The sequence below is a fragment of the Cryptomeria japonica genome, chromosome 9 (assembly GCF_030272615.1).
Source record: "Cryptomeria japonica chromosome 9, Sugi_1.0, whole genome shotgun sequence".
NCBI lineage: Eukaryota > Viridiplantae > Streptophyta > Pinopsida > Cupressales > Cupressaceae > Cryptomeria > Cryptomeria japonica.
In genome coordinates this window covers 257,908,492-257,929,522 of record NC_081413.1, presented here as the reverse complement: position 1 = coordinate 257,929,522, position 21,031 = coordinate 257,908,492, and the positions used below count along the sequence as shown (strand labels likewise).

The window sequence follows — 21,031 nt, the reverse complement described above, 5'->3', positions numbered from 1 at the left end:
ATAACTTGTGGAGAACCAAATCACCAACCATTTGAAATGAAGATAAACATGAACATCCAAAACATTCTCCCAAATCCGCAACCAAAGATATAATCATATCAGAGTTGACTAGATCAAATAGCTCACTCTACCAACCACTGAACAGAAAGTCTAAACTCCAAACTAGATCAAATAATATGATCAAGCAATCTTCTGAATCACTGAAACCAATAAGGAATGAAGTATTCCAGCATCCAAAAAATATAAACCAACCATATCAATGCAATGCAATCACCGGAACACCAAACAACTCTCTATAACACAAGAATATGTTCACATCAATGACAACAACATATCCTAGTAGCAACAATATCCAACAATCTCCTCCTTTGGCATTGATGGAAACATATGAATTTGAAAAAAAATCAATGCAAAGGAAATAGATCAATTAACAACAAACTCCCCCTAAGATCATGCACAACAAAGCTTCAAAGATAAATCAGTTTTTCACATGCTTCTCTCCCCCTTTGACAACAATGACAAAGATATAATACAAATTATGCTCTCTCTCCCCAAAACTCATCCTCTAATAAGGAAAATATCCCCCTTAGGATAAACCCACAACTGAACATCAAAATCACACACTGCCTACTCCAGCTGAGTAGTAGGACCAACTCATCAACCCGAATAAAAAGATAAGGCTCTGAAATCCACCAGATTGATGCAACTCCATGCATCTAGTTCTCATCAGGAGGGGTAGAGAACCCTAACTTGTCTCTCAAATAGAAAAATGTATCTACAGGCAAAGGCTTAGTGAAAATATCTACAATCTGATCCTTTGTAGATACATATTCCAATCTGACTTCTTCATCACCAACTTTTTCCCTCAAGAAATGATACTTTATGGACACATGCTTTGTTTTAGAATGCAGCACCAGATTCTTTGAAATATTGATAACACATCAATCATCACAATATATAAAAGTAGGCTCATCATAAATCACTTTGATATCCTTCAACATCTGCTTCATCTAGACTACTTGAGTATAGTTGCTAGCAGTAGCAATGTATTTAGCTTCAACGATATATAAAGATATAGCATCTTGTTTCTTACTGGACCAAGAAATCAACTTCTTTCCCAAAAAGAATGCTCCACCGGTAGTTCTCTTCCAGTCATCAACATCGCCTGCCCAATTAGCATCGGTATAGACACATAACAGGAAGTCGTCATTTTTTGGATACCATAAGCCATAGTCAACAGTCCCCTTCAAATATCTGAAAAATCCTCTTTACAACAGTAACACAAGTCTCTTTAGGATCTGCTTGAAATCTAGCACAAAGACAAACAACATGCATAATATATGGTCTAGTCTGAGTTAAGTATAATAATCCACCAATCATAGATCTATACAAAGTCTAATTAACTTTTTGAGATTCGTCATTCTTAGACAATTTGCATCCAGATACCATAGGAGTTCCAACAGGTTTAGAATCAACTATTCCAAACCTCTTCAACAATTGAGTAATCCGCAATCCTAAGAAGAATTTCATTTCACCTATCATAGACATCTCAAATTCCTTTTGCATATCATCAACAAACTTCATACTCAAATCATCATCTCCTCCAAATATGATATCATCAACAAAGACTTCAACAATCAAAATGTTATCATTCTAAACTTAAAAATATAAATTATCAGCAACACCTTTGCAAAATCCCAACTTCAACAAGTACTTATCCAATCTAGTATACCAAGCTCTACGGGTTTGCTTCAATCCATATAGTGATTTCTTCAATTTGCATACCATATCTCCTTCATCTGATAAAGAAAATCCATCTGGTTGCTCAATATAGACTTCCTCTTCCAAATCACCATTCAAAAAGTTTGAGTTGACATCCATCTAGTATACCTTGAAATTCTTATAAGCAGCATATACAAGTAGCAATCTAAAAGCTTCAATTCTAGCTACATGAGCAAAAGTCTCCTCATAATCTATACCTTCCATCTGAGAACACCCTTTACATACCAATCTTGCTTTCTTTCTGACAACTTCACCGACTTCATTCAGTTTATTCTAGAACAACCATTTAGTACCAATCACATTCTTGTCTTTAGGTCTCAGACCAAGCTCCCAAGTGTTGTTCTCTTCAATCTTATTTAGCTCTTCTTCCATTGTTTTTTTCCAATTTTAATCTTTACATTCTTCTGCAACATCTTTACATTAAATCTTTGAAATCAATCATATCTTTTTAGTAGCAATCCTTCTCCTAGTCATCACACCTTTATTCTTATCACTAATAATCTGATTCTCAGAATGATTTAATCTTACATACCTTGGATTCTTCTGATTGTTCTGATTCTCAAGCTCTTGCACTTTTTCACCAGCAGCAATAATATCTAGATTACCTATCTCTACCGGATCAATCCGCTTCAAGATCTCAGTCTGCACAGGATTTGAAACAACATCTTCATCATCAAAATCATAATTGCATGCTCTGATCTGCTTTCCAAGACATTAATCTACCTTTACATTTGCACTTTCCACTATCTTCCTCATTCTCTCATTATAACACTGGTAGGCCTTGCTCTTGGTAGAATATCCCAAGAAGATTCCTCCATTACATCTTGCATCAAACTTTCCTATATCCTTATCTCTCTTGATATAACATTTACTTCCAAAAACTTTAAAATATCTAACTATAGGAACATGACCAAACCATAGCTCATAAGGAGTCTTACCAGAATCACCTTTAATATGCTCCCAGTTGAATGTGTAAACAATAGTGCTAACGAATTCTCTCTAAAAAGTCTATGCAATATTTCCTTCAATTAGAATAGTCCTTGCAGCATCCAAGATAGTTTTGTTCTTTCTTTCAACAACTCCATTCTGCTGAGGGGTTCTAGGAGTAGATAATTGTCTTCTAATTCCATTCCTCTCATAGAATGTATCAAATTCTCTTGATGTAAATTATCCTCCTCTGTCAAATCTCAGGCACTTCATCTTCAACCCTGTCTCAGTTTCCACTCTGACTTTGAATATCTTGAATTTCTTTAGCACTTCTGATTTCTCCCTTAGAAAAGTAACCCACATCATCCTTGAATAATCATCAATCAACAACATGAAGTATCTATCACCCTGCATGCTTCTCACTCTAGTAGGACCACATAAGTCAGTATGCACTAGATCTAACAATCCATTCGATGAATACAACTTACTCTTAAATGAGGTTCTAATTTTCTTTCCCATCTGACATTCCTTACATAGCGGATTAGCAGGCTTCACAATCTTAGGCATATCTCTAATAGCTTGAGTAGAACTTATCCTTACCATGTAGTCAAAATTAACATGACACATTCTTCTATGCCATAGCCAACTTTCATCAATCTGAGAAATCAAACAACTTCTCTCACCAGCGTTCAAGTGAAAGATATTACCTTTAGTCTTAGTACCTGATGCAATCTCTACACCAGAGGCATTTAGGATCTTACATTTACCATTCTTGAATTTCAAATCATATCCCTTGTCAACCATCTGTCCAACACTCAAAATATTATGCTTCAAACCTTCAACATACAAGATATCATCAGTATTATGCTTACCATTAAAAGATATAGAACCTCTACCATGAATCACAAAAGCTTTATCATCTCCAATCTCATTATTCCACCATCATACATTTCCATACTCACAAATTTGCTATTATCACCTATCATATGATGTGAATTACTACTATCAATTACCCATTCATCTTTCTCTTCAATCTTAGCAGCTAAATATTTCTCCTCAACAATGCAATTCGTAGAATTCACTGGTACCAAATCATCTTCCTTGATATCAATGAATAAAAATCCATCTTTTGAATTCCCATTCTCTGATTCTTCATTTGTCATGCCTTCATCAATAGCATAATACTATATCTTCTGATTTTTGAACTTCCGGTAGGACTTATAGGGCTTATCATTCTTATCATGCTTCTCATATCTATCATACTAGTCAGATCTATCATCCATTTCAAATCATGCTTATCATAATTAAGACATTCTCTCAGGGAACCTCGAAGCAAAATGTCCTATCTTATTACAAGAGAAACATTTCAAAGGTAACTTTCCATCATACTTACCAGCTCCCTTAGGCAATCTCTGAACAATAAGGGCTTCAAGCTCATCCAATTCTCTTTCTTTCTCTTCCATCTCTCTCTTCTCTCTTTCAAATCTGGACACCCAGCATGAACTTTCTCCTGGATCATATTTCTTCTTCCCAGATACAGAGGCTTTGAATGTAGTCTCAGGTTTACCATGTGATTCTCCCAATTCGCTCAACTCAAATGCAATAAGCTTCCCAACCAACATGTCTCTAGTCACAGTAGTCACACTCTAGATCTCATCAATAGCAGGCAATGATCTCAACACCTTAGCAACAATCTCATCTTCTTCAAGGGTTCCACCAGCAGATCTGATATTCATGACAAGCTCAATCACCTTCTCCATAAAGGTTGTTATGTTTTCATCTTCTCCCATCTTCAAAGCTTCATATTTCCCTTTCAAACTCTGCAACTTAGAAACTTTAACTTATGCACCTCCTTAATACAAGGTTTGTAGCTTCTTCCAAATCTCATGTGCGGTCTTCAAACCCATCACATCAGTCGTCTCTAAATCAGTCAAGGCACTCAACAATGCTTCCTTAGCTCTTATGTTGTTCTCAACATCCTTGATCTCAGCAGTAGTAACGGATCCATTCTGAGGAACATTGTAGACATTCTTTGTAATCTTCCAATACTCATCTCCAAGAATTTCAAATGAACTTCCATTTGGTCCTTCCAAATAGTATAATTGTTTCCATCGAATCTCAAACTCTCGTTCTTGAACACATAGGTTGTCATCTCGGATCTCCTCAAGTGGTCAAGCTTCTTCTGGAGGATCTAGCTCTGATACCAATTATTGGCAAAAACAATGAAGGAAAACTGAGAGGGGGGTGAATAAGTTTTCACCGGATTAAACCAATTAAGCATAATCTCATATTCCAATCAACCACAACAAGAATAAAGATAAATACAATGACAACAACACACATAACATCGATATTTTTATGTGGAAAACCCGGTTAGGGGAAAAACCACAGTGGGAAACTACCCACAATAAGATGATACTCTGTAGCAGTATGTGTAAATATTACAATGGGGAATGCACATGCATTTAGGCACATTACCTAGAGCTCACTACTCAAAATGAGATTACCTAGAAGGCTCAAACCCTCAGGTAAGGTTCACTACCTTACAATAAGATTTGGACTACAATCCGGATTTCATGAACTGCAAATATAGCATCTGCTAATGCCTAATGACAATTCTGGTTAAGCACATTTGTCTTCCCTACAACAATCTCTAGTTAATACTTCCACATCAAAAGAAAAATTCACTTAAGCTCACATACACCATTCTCTGATAAAGCAGACACCACACCAATACCCAAATTATATGAATCTAACACCTATTTATACAATTCATCAACCTTGACTACAAGGTCGGCCAAACCCTCAAATTTCAATTGTAAAATTATGTCACACAATTTATATATGAACCACCAGACCAATATAATGACATACATGACATAGAAAGGACCTAAATCAAATCTCCAAACATGCATCACCACCGAGAATCTCGCCAAGATCAACCGCAACACGTTACACCACTAAGAATACCGCATAACATGAAGAATATCACCAAATCAGAAAAATCACCAAGAACATGCACAATGATCAATGTGAACCACCAAAAAAATAAGACACAATCAGGAAGCACCAAAAAGCACATTAGAACCATCTGCAATAGCTTCACCAACACTACTTATTCAAATCTTCATCGATCAACACACTAATTCTCAGGAACCCCAAACAACAACAATTCGGACTAGAAAGATAACTTGTAGAGCGCCAAATCATGAACCATTTGAGATTAAGATACACATGAACATCCAAAACATTCTTCCAAATCCGCAACCAAAGATATAATCATACCGGAGCTCACCAGATCAAATACCACACTCTGCCAACCACTAAACAGAAAGACTAAATTCCAAACCGGATCAAATAATATGATCAAGTAATCTTCCAGATCACTGAAACCAATAAGGAATGAAGTATTCCAACATCCAAAATAGATAAACCAACCATATCAATCCAATACAATCACCAAAACACCAAACAACTCTCTGCAACACAGGAATATGTTGACATCAATGACAACAACATATCCTAGCAACAACAATATCCAACACACTGATGCTAACTACAACATGGCAAGATACTAAATTATAACTTATAGAAAAAGTACTGCATGAATAAATGCATCTTAGTATTCTGATTATAGTCTCTATTATAGCACAAATTCTTACTGAAATATCTAGACCTCCAAGTCTCTAGATCAATGCTCTTACATCAACTGTCACCTTTGTACTACAATACCTTCTAATATAGCAACATCACTAACATCACCATCCTTACATTAAGTCACGTGCATATTCACCACTATATTCCATACTTCATCTATATATCTTTATATCTTTGTATATAAATATATACCAATCTAGAACAAAAACATCTTCACCAAGTCGGCCAAAAGAAAGATTGTAATATGTATAACCTTCTCTGACCCAAAACATACAACCATACCAGAATATAAAATCCATAAAACTTAATCCATACCAAAACCAAACCAAACTTGCAACACCAGACCAAAAGAATACATCACACACCATCATCGAACTAAGAATAAATGTTATATCTAACTCAATAGCATACCCCGAACACATGTACCAATCATATCATTTCACAATTGCAAAAGTTTAGACCAAATCAAGCAACATCTTGACCACAAAAACTAAACTTCCACCTATCCTCACCATCAACAATATTCAACCATGCTAATATCCATCAGATCAACTCCCAATACAACTTGTCCAAGTCCAAACCATAGAATCAATTCATAGTGACCTCTAGTCCAAAAGCATAACTGCAAATACTTCAACATTGTAGCCAAGTCTGTTGATGTCCGAACCAGAACCCATTTGGACTACATTTTTTGACATCAATGACAACAAAGCATATATTTGTAACAATCTCCCCATTTGTCATTGATCGCAAACAACCAAAATGTTTTCTCACTCAGTAAACTTTTCTTGAATAATAACTAACAACTCCCCCTAACTATAACAAACCTTATGTTCTCTTTAAGCACATATTATTCTCTTCCCAAAGAAGATATAAAACATTTTACAATATTATTCTCCCCCTTTGTTGTCAAAGACAGAGGCCACACCAAAGAAGCATAACATAGAACATTATTCAGAATTACCCAACCAAATATCTTTGAACTATTTTTTCAGCCTAATCACTGAGGCATTTCAATCACGAGTAGCAGCAACAAGAATCCTACTCTGACATTCACAGTCAATACACTTGTATAATTCCCAAGCCTTATCTCTTTCTTTGTCATAAGCATCTGCATAGACTTTATAATTCTTAGTCATTTCCACTAATTGAGACTCGATATGATCAATTTCATCCTTGAATTTCTATGTGGCGTCAGGCCACCTCAAAAAAAATTGTATAACATTTCAGCAAGCTCCATAGATTTCCTAAAATTCATTAAATTAAGAATTAGCACCTGATGTGCTCTTTTATATTTTTTTGTCATATTTTCTTGCAATTTTTTTATGTAAATCTTTCCTTAGAGCCACTATCATCTCCCCCAACCATCCTTTCTACAAGTATCTCCACAAGCTCCTCCAAAAGAAGATCAACAATATCAGTAGCAACTAAATTATTCTGAACCAAGTACTTCACAAATTCCTTTTCAATAACATCTTGGTCATGTAACAAAGGATTATGATATGAATCATTGGAATGGTTTGCACTCCACCAGGCTTCCTGATCATTTCAAGTACCTTCTCTTCGATAAGTTCATCATCTTCTATCTGCTCCTTTTCTACTTCCTTACACTGAACAATTTTATATTCTATCTTCTTCTCTTCTTCTTCATCATCACTATCAAATGTTACCAGTTCAATGTCCTTCTTCTTTGGAACTCTCTTTTCACTCTTCCCAATCTTAGAACTAGAGGCGGAAACCTCTATAGATAGCTTCCTTGTTTTCTTCACCACAACTTCCAAAAAGCAATTATCTTTGTCTACTAAAAATACAATATTATTTGCATATCAATCTATAACCTTAGGAGGAATTTGATTCCTCGAAATTGATTCACTTCTGAGCTTCACAAAGAAATTTCCACATATTTCCAAACTATCATCCAATCTATCTAAATAACTCTTAATTTGCAATCCAATAATCATGTTGTTTCTCCATGCAACATTTTCAGCACCAGACATATCATTTAGAGAGTATAAAACTAAATAAACAATTAGAGAACCATACTAGAATGGATGCATCTAACTTTTTGACATTTTGATGGTATCTAACAATTGTCATCGTAGAATTTCACACAAATCATATGCTGCATTTTCTTTGACCATTTGATAAGCCACATACACATTGGTTAACACACAACAACCTTCTTTGTTTCTATAGAAAACTTTGTAAGGTATCCCCATTGTTGCATACCTGATATCCACATCCCTGATAGTGTCAAATTTTAATGCTCTTCCATCTGAAATTAGCTCGTTCAAATGGTTCACCTCAATGTTCTTCACATATTTCAGCACATGTATTTCTCCAGTCGTGCACAAACTTGTTACAATTTGTAGCACCTCCTTCGAAATCAAGTACGGTCTATCAAGCCAAATATATTCACCGTGAATTCTGCTGAAAATAATTCTTATAACCTCTTCATCATCAATCATCAAAAAGCAATTCCAAGTGTCTAAACCCTTGTGTCCTAGATTACCAAATTCACTCTTCAACCTCAGTGAAATGTCAACCAAGTATTTTTTCTTGAAAGCCCTAATCTTCTCATGATCATATTCTTCTAGATTAACATGAATGTACTGAAAAATATTTTCCTTGTGAATAACACGATCATCGGTACCGGAAAATGATCCAACTAAATCTACATTCATTGGAATGAAGGGTTTCAATTCATATTCAGGTCTGGGTTTATCATTGATACTTACAATTTTCACCATTCTACCAAATTACTACTCTGCAATCTTTTCGCACTGTTTCGCCTGAACTCTCTCCTTTTCTCTCCTTTTCTCTCCTTCACTTCTCAAATGGCAAGTTCACAAATGATTGTAACCACAAAAAAAATACTCACAAGTTAGATTTTCAAAAAGTCAATACGTTGTTTGCTGAACCATCAAGAATCACTTTCGTACCATAAGATATGCTCAAAACCTCTGGAAAATCTTCACACACATATTCCATGCTGAGAAGAAACTCAACATCAAACCAAGAGGATATTGAAAGATGTTTTTATTAAAGATCCCCCTCAGACCTTGTTCTTTAAGTTAAATACTGGAATAGGGAACCGCATCCATAGCGGATGTTGGATAACCTTCAACATTTCCTTGAGTCTTTTCTTTTGATTTCTTCAACCAAAATAGTTTTCCTTTTCCTTTAGAGTTCATTACACTCTTCGAACCAGTAGTCTTCCCTTTACAACTTTTACAAAATTTTGCAATATACCCAACATTGTTACAACCATAGCATATTGGACCATTCTACATCATGCTTCCATTATCATTTCTTCTGAAGTTCTCATTCATCTTGCATTCAATGACTTTGTGCCCATATCCATTGCAAACATAGCAATATCCATTGAAAAATATGATATTTCTGTTTATATTCTTTCTACTTGTACATTCATTAGCCTTGTGTCCAAACTTGTTGCAATAATGACAATTGTCATTGAAGAAATAACCCTTCATCTGATTTCTACACTTGTTTGCTTTGTGCCCTACTGCGTTACATGAAAAACAATTTCCTTTGTAAGATGAATAAGAAACAGGAGGAAATCTCTAGTTCACTATAGACTCTCTGAAATTCCAGTTAGGCATGAAATTCTTCTTATCTTCAATAGCATTCTTCATTTATTTTCCCTTTTCTTCATTGATCTTTGAGCATTCACTAGACTCTTCATTATTCTGAAACCACAAAACATATTCTCGTATCTCCTTTCTACCTTTTAGACTTAAGCCATTACAAATCTAATCTTTATCATCTTGGAGTTCTTTTTTCAAATTAATCTCTTCTTCTTCTAACTTTAAACATTCTCTAGTCATCTCATCAAGTTTTGTTTCATATTCATCAATAGCCTTCTTTCCTTTGTCCAATATAGGCCCTTTAAGAGAGAAATCTTCTCAATTGCCCTCTTGTATTTGTCTTTGCACTCATCCAAATTAGCCAATGCAAATCTCAATTATACTTCCATGTCAACAACTCCTTCAACATCATCCCAATCACTTTGTTCTAAAGCATCTATATCATTTTGCTCTTCTTCAAACATAGTGTTCAAAACTTTAGATCTACCTCAAGTGGTTAAGCTTACTCAAGAGGAACCTTGCTCTGATGCCAATTGTTGAACACACACCGGATGCTGGGAGGAGACGTGAATCAACATTAACTAAAACTTCAAACCTCAATCATGCATCCAATAGATTTCAATTCAAAGAGAATTAAATAAAGACATCATAAAATCATTCACATCAGTCACACATGAACACCAATATTTTATACATAGAAAACCCAAACTAGGAAAAACCACAGTGAGCTCCAACTCACAAAAAATGATTCACTATATAAAAATATTTTACAAAAAAGAGAACTAACTACTTTGGACTTGAAAACCAAGGCTAACTGCTCTTGGGGAAAGATACAACAAAAAGACCTGTGCATTGAAACTAACTATAACAAGGCAAGATAAATAATTATAACTTATAGAAAAAGTACTGCATGAATAAATGCATCTCAGTATACTAGTTACAGTCTCTATTATAGCACAAATTCTTACTAAAATATCCGGACCTCCAAGTCTTTGTATCACTACTCTTCCATTAACTGTCACCTCTATACTACAATACCTTCTAATGTAGAAACATCACTTATATCGTCATCCTTACATTAAGTCACACACATATTCACTGGACTGTATTTCATACTTCATCTATATATTTTTCTATCTCTACATATCATTTATCTTGTGTATATACATATATACCAATCCAGAACAAGAACATCTTCACCAAGTTGGCCAAAAGAAAGATTGTAATGTGTATGAACATCTCTGACCCAAAACATACAATGAGACCAAAATATGAAATGCATAGAACTTAATCCAAACCAAAATCAAACCAAACGTGCAACACCAGGCCAAAAGAATACATCACACACCATCACCAGACCAAGAATATATGCTACATCTAACTCTGATAGCATACCTTGAACACATGTACCAATCATATCATTTCACAATTGTAAAAGTTCGAACCAAAACAAGTAACATCGAGACCACAAAAATAAAACTTCCAGCTATCCTCACCATCAACAATATTCAACCATGCTAATATCCATCAAATCAACTATAAATGCAACCTATCGAAGTCCAAACCATAGAACCAATCCATAGTGACCTCCGATCCAAAATCATAATTGTAAATACTTCAACACTATAGCCAACTCTGTTGATGTCTGGACCAGAACCCATCTGGACCACGCTGTTTGACATCAATGACAACAAAGCATATATTTGTAACATGGGTATGGAGAGGAAAAGATAAGGAACATAAGGTCAAGATTTGATCCAAGGCCTGACCTTGGCAAAGGAATTTGTCGATAAAGAAAACTAAGCCTGGTGTGGATTTGAGATGTGATTGATATAATTTATTTCCTTTTTTTGTTGCAATAAGGGCACAAATGTCCTGTTTTGGCATGATAGTTGTAGCCTGGCTATTTTTTCCATTAATGAGCATACGAGATTTTTTTCGATGTGTTTCTTCTTAGATACTTCCCTACAACACATGGAATGTTATATAACTCCATCATGTGATCTAATCTCAATCTAGAGCATTGAAGATAGGCGTTAAATAGTTTTTTATATAGATTTAAAGGAAAATAATGGTTCTCATGTTGCATTCAACACTGTCAGACACCTAAATTGGACATGTGACCTTTCCCAGCAATTTTTTTACAAATATCTCAAGTGATTTTGTATAATATTGTCTACTTTTAATTAATTCAACCCTATTAGAAGAATTAGAATGTTCTTTCCTAGCCACGCATCCAATTTGTTCATTGTAAAAAGTGTCAAATATTGTAGGCAGGTTTCGTAGGGTTTCCCTCCTTCCACATTTTGTTTGTATCTCTCTCCTCTTATTTGTTGATCAATATTAAGAACCTATTGTTCATTTGTTGTGATTCCTCCCAGAGTTTTTGAAGTAGATACCTATAATTTTACACACTCTGTAACTATAAACTGGCTCTCAAGCCTTAGCTTCAATAAAATTTCACTATTTTTTTGTCTCTCCATACATCTTTCACTTCGAGTAAAGTATTTACCTTTGTAACTAAATTGTTTACCTTTGTGAGTAAATTATTTACCTTTGTTAGTATATATATATTTTTGTTCTTGTTTGTGTGTATAATGTGTTAGAATCATTTGAAGGTCTAATTATGAAGTAATATTTCTTCTCTCAGTATCTGCTAAACCTTAGCCTACATTCAAGTCCTGACAGTAGTTCCAACAAGGGATTATATAAAATTTTGGTAATTTTAATTATTCTCTATGATATATTGAGTTGTAAGAATCACTCTAATCTTCATGCATCACCTTCTTTTTATTCAAGTCCTTCTCCTTTTCTTTGGCAAGTTGTTATAATAATTTTAGCTATAGGATTATTTAGTCCTAAGTTGGGCCAACATAGTTTACACTTAATTTAGAAAGGTAACCAACCCTTATTTTGGAGGTTTGGCTTCATTTAGAAAGGTACCATACCTTGAATCCATTCCCATGTTCCACTAAATAACTTGATTTGGTATCTAGTTAAGCGTGTAGTTCAAATTGACAATGTTCATTACTTTACTAATTTTCGAAGAATGAGCTTGTATAATTATCCTAATATTTAAATCTCTACTGCCAATACTTAGGAGATCTTATGGATATATCTATATTTTATATTAAAACAAAAAAATTAGATGTCTCTAATGTCTCTCACATGGGTAATTCACGCCTTCACACTATGAATTTTTTGAGAACTATATATTACACATAATTATGATGCATTCCCTTTACATATCTCATGGACCAATCAGAGTGAACACATGGTGTAGAAATATATGAAAAAGAAAAATCTTATGATTATGTATTTGAATTTTTATTTTCTCATTTGACGATGGTACCTAATCCAATGACAATTAATCTATTATATCTCCCTTTACTTTTACATAGTGCATACATATACACATAATTTTATAGGTCAATAATTTATGATACACAAGATCCTCATATAGTGTGTCATATTTTTCTATCCAGGTTTATTAAACATTAGGTCATACGGTCCCTATACTTCAACACTATAGCCACTTCAATAGTCAATCAACACTATAGCCACTTCAATAGTCAATCAGCACTATAGCCACAACCACTTCAATAGTTGAAGTATTTGGTCTCCCACATTTGTGAAATTACCCTGTAGTCAATCATTATGTGCTAAGATTTTAAACTATGGATAGGATAAAGCTCTGTATCACTTGTGGACCACTTTTGAAATCATAAATTTAGTCTAATAAAATCAAGCACCTTCTATCAAAGGAGAAGGTCCTTCATTTGTAGATTGTTTTTCTTTCAAAAGTTTAGTTATGCCCAAGTCACCCATACTTCCTATGTGAATATCAAATACCTTCAATTAAAGGTTCTCCATTTGAAGTGCCTATGTCACAGTTTATTCCTTCCATTCCACGCGTTAGGATTCTGGTAGACAAAACATTTTTATTCAATGTATATTTTCCATGATCAAATAAAGTCATTGTGACATAATATTTTGCATGAATATAGCCCTTGAAGTAAGATTTTAAGTATAGGTTTTATTATATTTTATATAATTATTATAGTCATCTTATGTTTTCCAATCAACATAAGTCTATTAACAAACATAAAGACCTATTTCTAAGACTTCAAAAATAAAAAGTTATAATTTTTTAAAAATAATGGTTATGTTTGGTATATATGTACTTCTTTCATATATTGATGATTTAGGTATATACAAAAAGTGATGTGTTATGGAAAAAATGTGTTTAAATAATAAGTATTTTTGATTAAAAATTAATAATAAACAAAGCATGTATTAAAAAATTTAAGAAAAGGTTGGCTTTCATGCCAAATGGCATAGTGCTCCTTACCCTCTCTGGGCTAGTGTGCATGTGGGACTCATGTCCTTATTGGACTATAGTACTTGCGATTTTGGACTATCTATGTTGATTTTGTGTATTCATGTTGAGTATGAGGTCCCTCGTTTGTAGCCTCACCTAGATCAGGCGAGGCTAAAACTTCCCTCCTCACCAATCACCCTTTTTTTTAAGGTGTATCCTATACATCAATGTCAATGACTAATATTTAAGAAACTATGAAAATATTTTATTTCAAGCTCAAGCTATATATTATGGAAAAATATTACTCATTAAAAATACTATTAAGTATATTAAATAATTTATTAATAAAGATTTAAAAAAGAGAATTATTTTTTAAAATTATAAAAAATATTTGGAATATACATAAGAAATATCTCAAATCATCAGTTTATATTTCCTACATATTCTTAATAATTTGCTTGTTAGAATTAACAAAATACCAAAAAATAAAATAAAAAAATTGATTTGAACAATCTAGTTAAGCCAAAAAGTGATACACACCTCTATGTTGTTACCCTTATGCCAGCTAAAGTGAGTTTCAAGCCACCATAAAGTGAGCTCCAACATTTATTTAACCAATAAATATCTTACTCATTGTCTTGGGAAAATTGGTTCTTCATCATTATAACTAATTTTTTGAATTATGCAAGCTAGTGTATGCCATATAAATTATTGTTTGAAAATGATCTTATTTGAATCTCTAACACTCTTATTTATTACCATATGTTGTGCAATAAATTTCAAAGGTAAGTGTAAAAAATGAAGATGAAAAAAGAGGAAATGTTGGACTTGTTTTTTTATTGAAACATATATCTAGTCAACCTTGACTACATATTCTATCGACCTTCTAGGTTCTCAAGTCTAACCAAACATTTAGTTTCAACGAATTGGATACTTTATCTAAATAAAGTAGATATAATATTTTGATTGAATAAAATTTCAGTCTGAATGCATTTTTAAACTCAAGTTTCCCCCCTTGTTTGCTTTAGTTTGAGGATTGGACAAATAACTACAAGTTCATGATGATAATCATTAACAAACCTAATGTCAACAATATGGCTAACAAATTTATATTATATATTTTTTAATAAAATTAATAAGGCTTTGAAACATGAAAATTTCCCAAACTTTAAATATAATGTTTAAATTATTTAACATTTTTCAAACATAATAAATCACTAACTTGATTTTTGAAATCTATTAAAGAATTTTATGTGAACCCAAGCTAGATATCATAATCTCATTTAAAAAATATTTCATGCTACAATTATTTTCGGTCAAGTTAAGGTGGTTGTATATAATAGATTTTAGTTTTCTATCTTATCCTATTAAATAATAATAGAAATAATTTAATAAAAATATATTTAAAAATCCACCACATTTATTTCCAAAAGATTTAAAAACACTTTCATATACATAATAAAAACATCACTTTTATACATCTTTTATTTAACCATTTTTTATCATTTTGATATTATAATGTTTTAAATATTGAAAACTAGAAACACAATTCTACATTTAATGTTTTCCCACCATTTTTATATCATTCCTTGAACCATTACACCATGTAACAAGCTCTAATTTTTAGGTAAAAAGTTACACCTTTAATGTCATTTTTAGCCCTCATTAGTTTGCACTTCCCTCAAAGTTATCTTAAAACTAAAAGGGTAATTTAATAGATTGACTAATGGTTCCTCCAAATGTAGTCTTATAACAATTATTGTGAAATAAACTTAATACGTTATCTTCCATCAAACTAATTGATATATTAAATGATGTCTCACATTGTTTCAGTGCTAATTATTTTTGTGATTATAATTTGGATACGTGGATATATTATAGGTAGGTGTATAACACTCACACATAAAAAATGAAATCTTATTGACAATAATGTGATTCAAATTGGGGTATTTATAATCTTGAAAGTCTATATTAATACCTCAACGCGATGAATATGATCAATAAAAAATGGATGACGAGGATCTCTGATGCTAGTTATATTGATGGCATTGGTTTTATTAAAACATATAAGGATTGATGTAGTACACACACAACATCAATGTCACATAAAGAAATCAAACATGACGAGAATCAAAGAAATATCTACTTGTAAGTGAGCATAAATGGTACAACATGTGGTGATATAATGGTTGACCTCAAGTCTCCAATAAACATTACAACAGAAACATGGGTACCTAAAGAAAATAAAAGTGGGATAAATGTCACAAAATGATGTGTCATTAGCTATGGATTCTCGTGATAGTGATAAAAATTATCACACAAAAGAAACATGTATCATAAAATATTAAGAGTAAACAAGCAACAACATAGTGGCCAATTTCTCCCAAGATATTGTCATCTTTATATACTACTTTTACTTAAAGACACACATTTTATGATCATACATCATCACTATCACCAACACATCATGTCATTGTAGACGATAGTCTTGGCTAAAAGTTCAAAACTATGTCACATTTTTATCCAACAAATTGGTTTCAAGTGAAATAGTTTTACCTAAAACCACTTGACAGCACAAAGAGTCTCAAGTGAAACCCTTTCATCTAAAACTACTACATCAATATAATTTAATTTTAAAATTTAAACAAACTGAATTTATATGCAATATTTTAACTAAAACATTTTTAGGTGAAAGAGTTATAATCAAAACTCTTTTGTTTGAAATTGTTAAATCAACCTGGAGGCTTAACTATCATCAATATAGTTTCATACTTCCCTTTATAAATTATACATTCCCTACAATTCTCTAAAGCACAATACTTCCTTAGTCATAGCAATAATGAACAAAATACTATCTCAATTGTAGGCACACTCAACAACAAACAAAACGCTATGATCATCAATTAATTTTGGGTAAAATCATTTATATTAGATGTGATTGTGTCAAGTAGACTAGACCATACATGAACTAAAAGCTTGAATTTCATTTATCTCGAAATCTTTGATCCTAATTTCAATTTATTAATCTTTGTCACAACCTCTTAATCATTAATGTTTATATCAAAACAATTTCTAATCATTTTGATTATTTTAATCTCAAATTACTCATATTTCTCCATTTTCAATCAATCAACCTCAAATTGTACTGATATAGAGTTTAGCTTCATATTGGTTACATGTTGTCCATTTCAAACTCTTTAAATCAATTGTGGGGTTGGTTTAGTTGTCTTCAACCGACAAAACAACATTTAATACATATAAGTCGTGTACACACAAAGACATTAAAAATGTTACCATTAAGCGCATATACTCCAATTTCTTACTGTTAAAAAACAAATTTACTATACTTCCCAACCTTCTCACTATAATTGCAGGCTTCAGTTTCACTGGACAACATTTCAAACATTTTTACTGTGCCGACAATCTTACATTTTGATAGATGTTACGATGGATAGCAGAGGTTTGTAAGAACACTATTATTATAGATTGTGTGGATCTTACTGTTAAACATTCAATCTCCTCTACATATTATACAATGGTATATTCAATTCTCAGATTGTTATAACAATCTATTTGCCTGAACTCTGTTATTCCTGCACAAGATTCAAATGCTGTCGCAGAGAGCAGGCGAGAAGGAGAGCATATTTTTTCCCAAATCGTAAAGAATTTGGTTGTTCTGCTGCTGCACATTCCCAAAGATGGAGATCCCATCACCGGAGGGCATCATTGCAAGACACAACAATTTACTACTCGAATCAGCAGAAATCATGTAATTCTCTGGAGGCAGAACATAATCTGCCCCTTTGAAATGGAAAGTCAATTTGGGAAATTGGGCGAGAGAAGGCTTAACAGAACGAATTTTATAGCAGAGATCGAGCCCGAATTGTGAGCCATCGACAGTGGCAAGCTTAATTAAGGAAACCAACTCCTTTTTCAGAGCACCGTAGGCGAGCTCGGGCAGATATGTGATGGTTGTTCCAGAGTCTATGATGAATCCGCCTGTTCCATCCGATCTAACATCGAAAGTCCCTTTCCGAATCCCGAGCAATCTCTTCCCCACGCTGATCCCCTGCAGAGAGAGATAGAAGTAAGTTGGTTCTCCCCTGTGATCGACTTGAAACGGAGTAGATTTCACAACCCGGCCTTCCAATCGGGCCGCCTGGCCAAAAAAAATGGTGCTGGATTTGGCAGGGGAATCGCTGAGACAGTAGGAGAATTTGTGGGCAAGGGATTTGCCAAGCTGGGCAATGAAGGACAGTGACCCTCTTCCCAGCCCCACAATTCCGCTTGCTTGCTCGAATCCGTCGCCTTCATTGTCATGGCCGCACCCAAATGCAACTCTCACCTTTGAAGGCTTGGCTTTCGATTTGGGGGAACTAAAAGTGAAGGTTTCAGAAGAGAGTGTTCCAGCAGTGGCAGAGAGATCACCATATGTGTACATGTACTCACAGGCCTTGGATATGCAGGAGAATTCGGGAAGAGCTTGGGTGGAGCAGAGGGCGTGAGAACAGAGGAGCTTTTTGTAAGAGGAGGACAGAGCAGGGTTGAAAATGGGAGTGGACTGCGCAAAGCAATCGGTACAGGGCTTGCATTGGGTCCATGTCAAATCGCTTCCAGTGTCCACAATCGCCGCCATGGCTACGCCCGGAGTTCCAATTGCCAGTTTCATCACAAATTCCCCTTTTCCCATGTTCACAGACGCTCCTAAATCTTTCGCCTTGGTCTTTTCTGTGCGTGCTGCAGTGAAGCTTTGCAGCCTCTGCTTGCTTCGTTCCACTGCTCGTTGCAGCCAAGTGATGTTGTGGATAGAGATGAGTTGAGAATCAATATGCTCGAGTTCTGCTCTGAATCCATCTGTATCGACAGTATCATAGTTCAATTTGGAAGAATTTGTTGCAGATACAGAAGAAACAATGGCTATGAGTATGCAAACAGTGCAGAAGGCCTTCAACCCAATTCCACCCGCCATAATCTCCTGAGCTTGAACCATAACTGGTTTCTTCTTGTAAAACAATCCTTGTAAGAATGCTTCCTTGCCATGTCAGAGATGGAAGCTGTGTGTAGGTATATATGGGTGTATTCATGTGTCTTCCTTTGTTGAAATCGTTTTCATCAGCAATTGTGGTGGACAGGGTTTAGAGGTGGGAAAGCACCATCTGTGACAACGCCAAGGGGGGGTAAACGTGATTTAAATGAGTAGATGCCTGACTACCTAATACCTTGCTGGATTTGATCCTAATTTATCTCCTAATTTATCTCAGTGGGGAGTTTTTGGAAAAAAAAAATTTAAATATTAAAACTGTAGATACCTAAAAGTTGCACAATGAATTAAGTGAATATTATTCATTTAATTATCTCTAATTTTTTTAATTAATTAAATTAAGATTTAATTAATATCTTTATTTTTCTAATTAACCTATTAATCAAATTAAAGATTTGATTAAATCCATTTCTTCTAGCCTAACCTATTAATTAAACTAAGGTTTGATTAAGTACCCTTAGTCATTTAATTGAGTAAATCTTATTTATTTAATTAAAAACCCCTTTTCTCATTTTTGATTAAATTCACATTTAATTAAAATCCATTTTGCATTTAAATAAATCAAAATTTATTTAAAAATCCCCCCACTTGTAAAATCCTACAAATGCAAGTTGCATCCCCTTTTTGGCTAAAATTAAATCATTTTTATTTACCAAAATTACCTATTTTCCCTGACTCATTTGCAAAATCTTATATTCCCCTAATCATTCTTTTAGAAGCCTTCTAATCCTATCCTAACCATGTCATATTCTCCTAATCATGTCTCATCCTTAAAATTGGGGGAGTCACTTCTCCAAATTTGAGGAAAGTCTTCAAAATGTGTTAAAGACTCTACCTTATTCAACAAGCTAACCTGTTGAGTTCCCCAAATTTGTAAGAGCCTTACAAATTAGCCCTAAAAGTCTTCTAAGGCATTTAATGCCTATTACAAGCCCACACCCCTTCACCATGATGGTTGTCCCTTTAACCATTTTCCCATGTTGCACAAGAGTTTACCTCTTGGGTAATAGCATGCCTCCCTGGTTAATAGCATTATCCATGGTGTCATTCCTTGAGGTTATCCCTAATTGCTTGCTTAGCATCTAATGCTTGTTTAGCATCCCCTCAAGCCCTCTCAAGGTGACATTTGTCAACTTGGGATTGGATTGAATTTCTCCAATGGATTGATAACTTTCAATCCTAGCCCTTGTTGAGATTACTCAATCTCAACCATCCATTGCTCTATTTTCCTTATAAATAGAACCCATTCCTTCTTCAATTCATCAAGTCTTTTGTGCATCAAAATTATAGAGCTCTCTTTGTCATCACCAAGCATCAACATCGTCCTTAAGCATCCATTGCACATAGTTTAGCTTCATTTAGTTGTATTTTAATCTTCCATCCTAGCTTAATTTCACTTCTTTTATAAGTTTTGCATTCTCATCTTAGTTTAATTAACTCACGTAGCATACTTAGCTTTCAATTTGGAATATACTTTGCCTCCTAATCACCAAACTTGTATCCTTCATCTTCATCTTCATCTCTTTGCATTCACTAGAATCCTAGTTGCATCCGTTTCGATTCTAGTAGCATTTTTCATATAACTCATTCTCTAGGTTGTCATCTTGAGGATCAAGTGCTCTTCCAAGTGAGGGCCACCTTAAATCTTAGAGATCTTTAGAGATAAAGGACAATGAGGCGATTTTAGAGTTTTTA

The 21,031-nt window shown here is 33.9% G+C and overlaps 1 protein-coding gene across 1 annotated transcript; it reads right to left on the bottom strand.

Moving 5' to 3' along the window:
- Positions 1-17,585: 17,585 nt before the first annotated feature.
- LOC131034487 (aspartic proteinase nepenthesin-1) lies at positions 17,586-19,359 on the bottom strand. Its single transcript, XM_057965995.2, has one exon. It carries the CDS (start codon positions 19,283-19,285, stop codon positions 17,900-17,902), a length of 1,386 nt encoding a protein of 461 aa, XP_057821978.1. The 5' UTR covers positions 19,286-19,359; the 3' UTR covers positions 17,586-17,899.
- Positions 19,360-21,031: the final 1,672 nt, after the last annotated feature.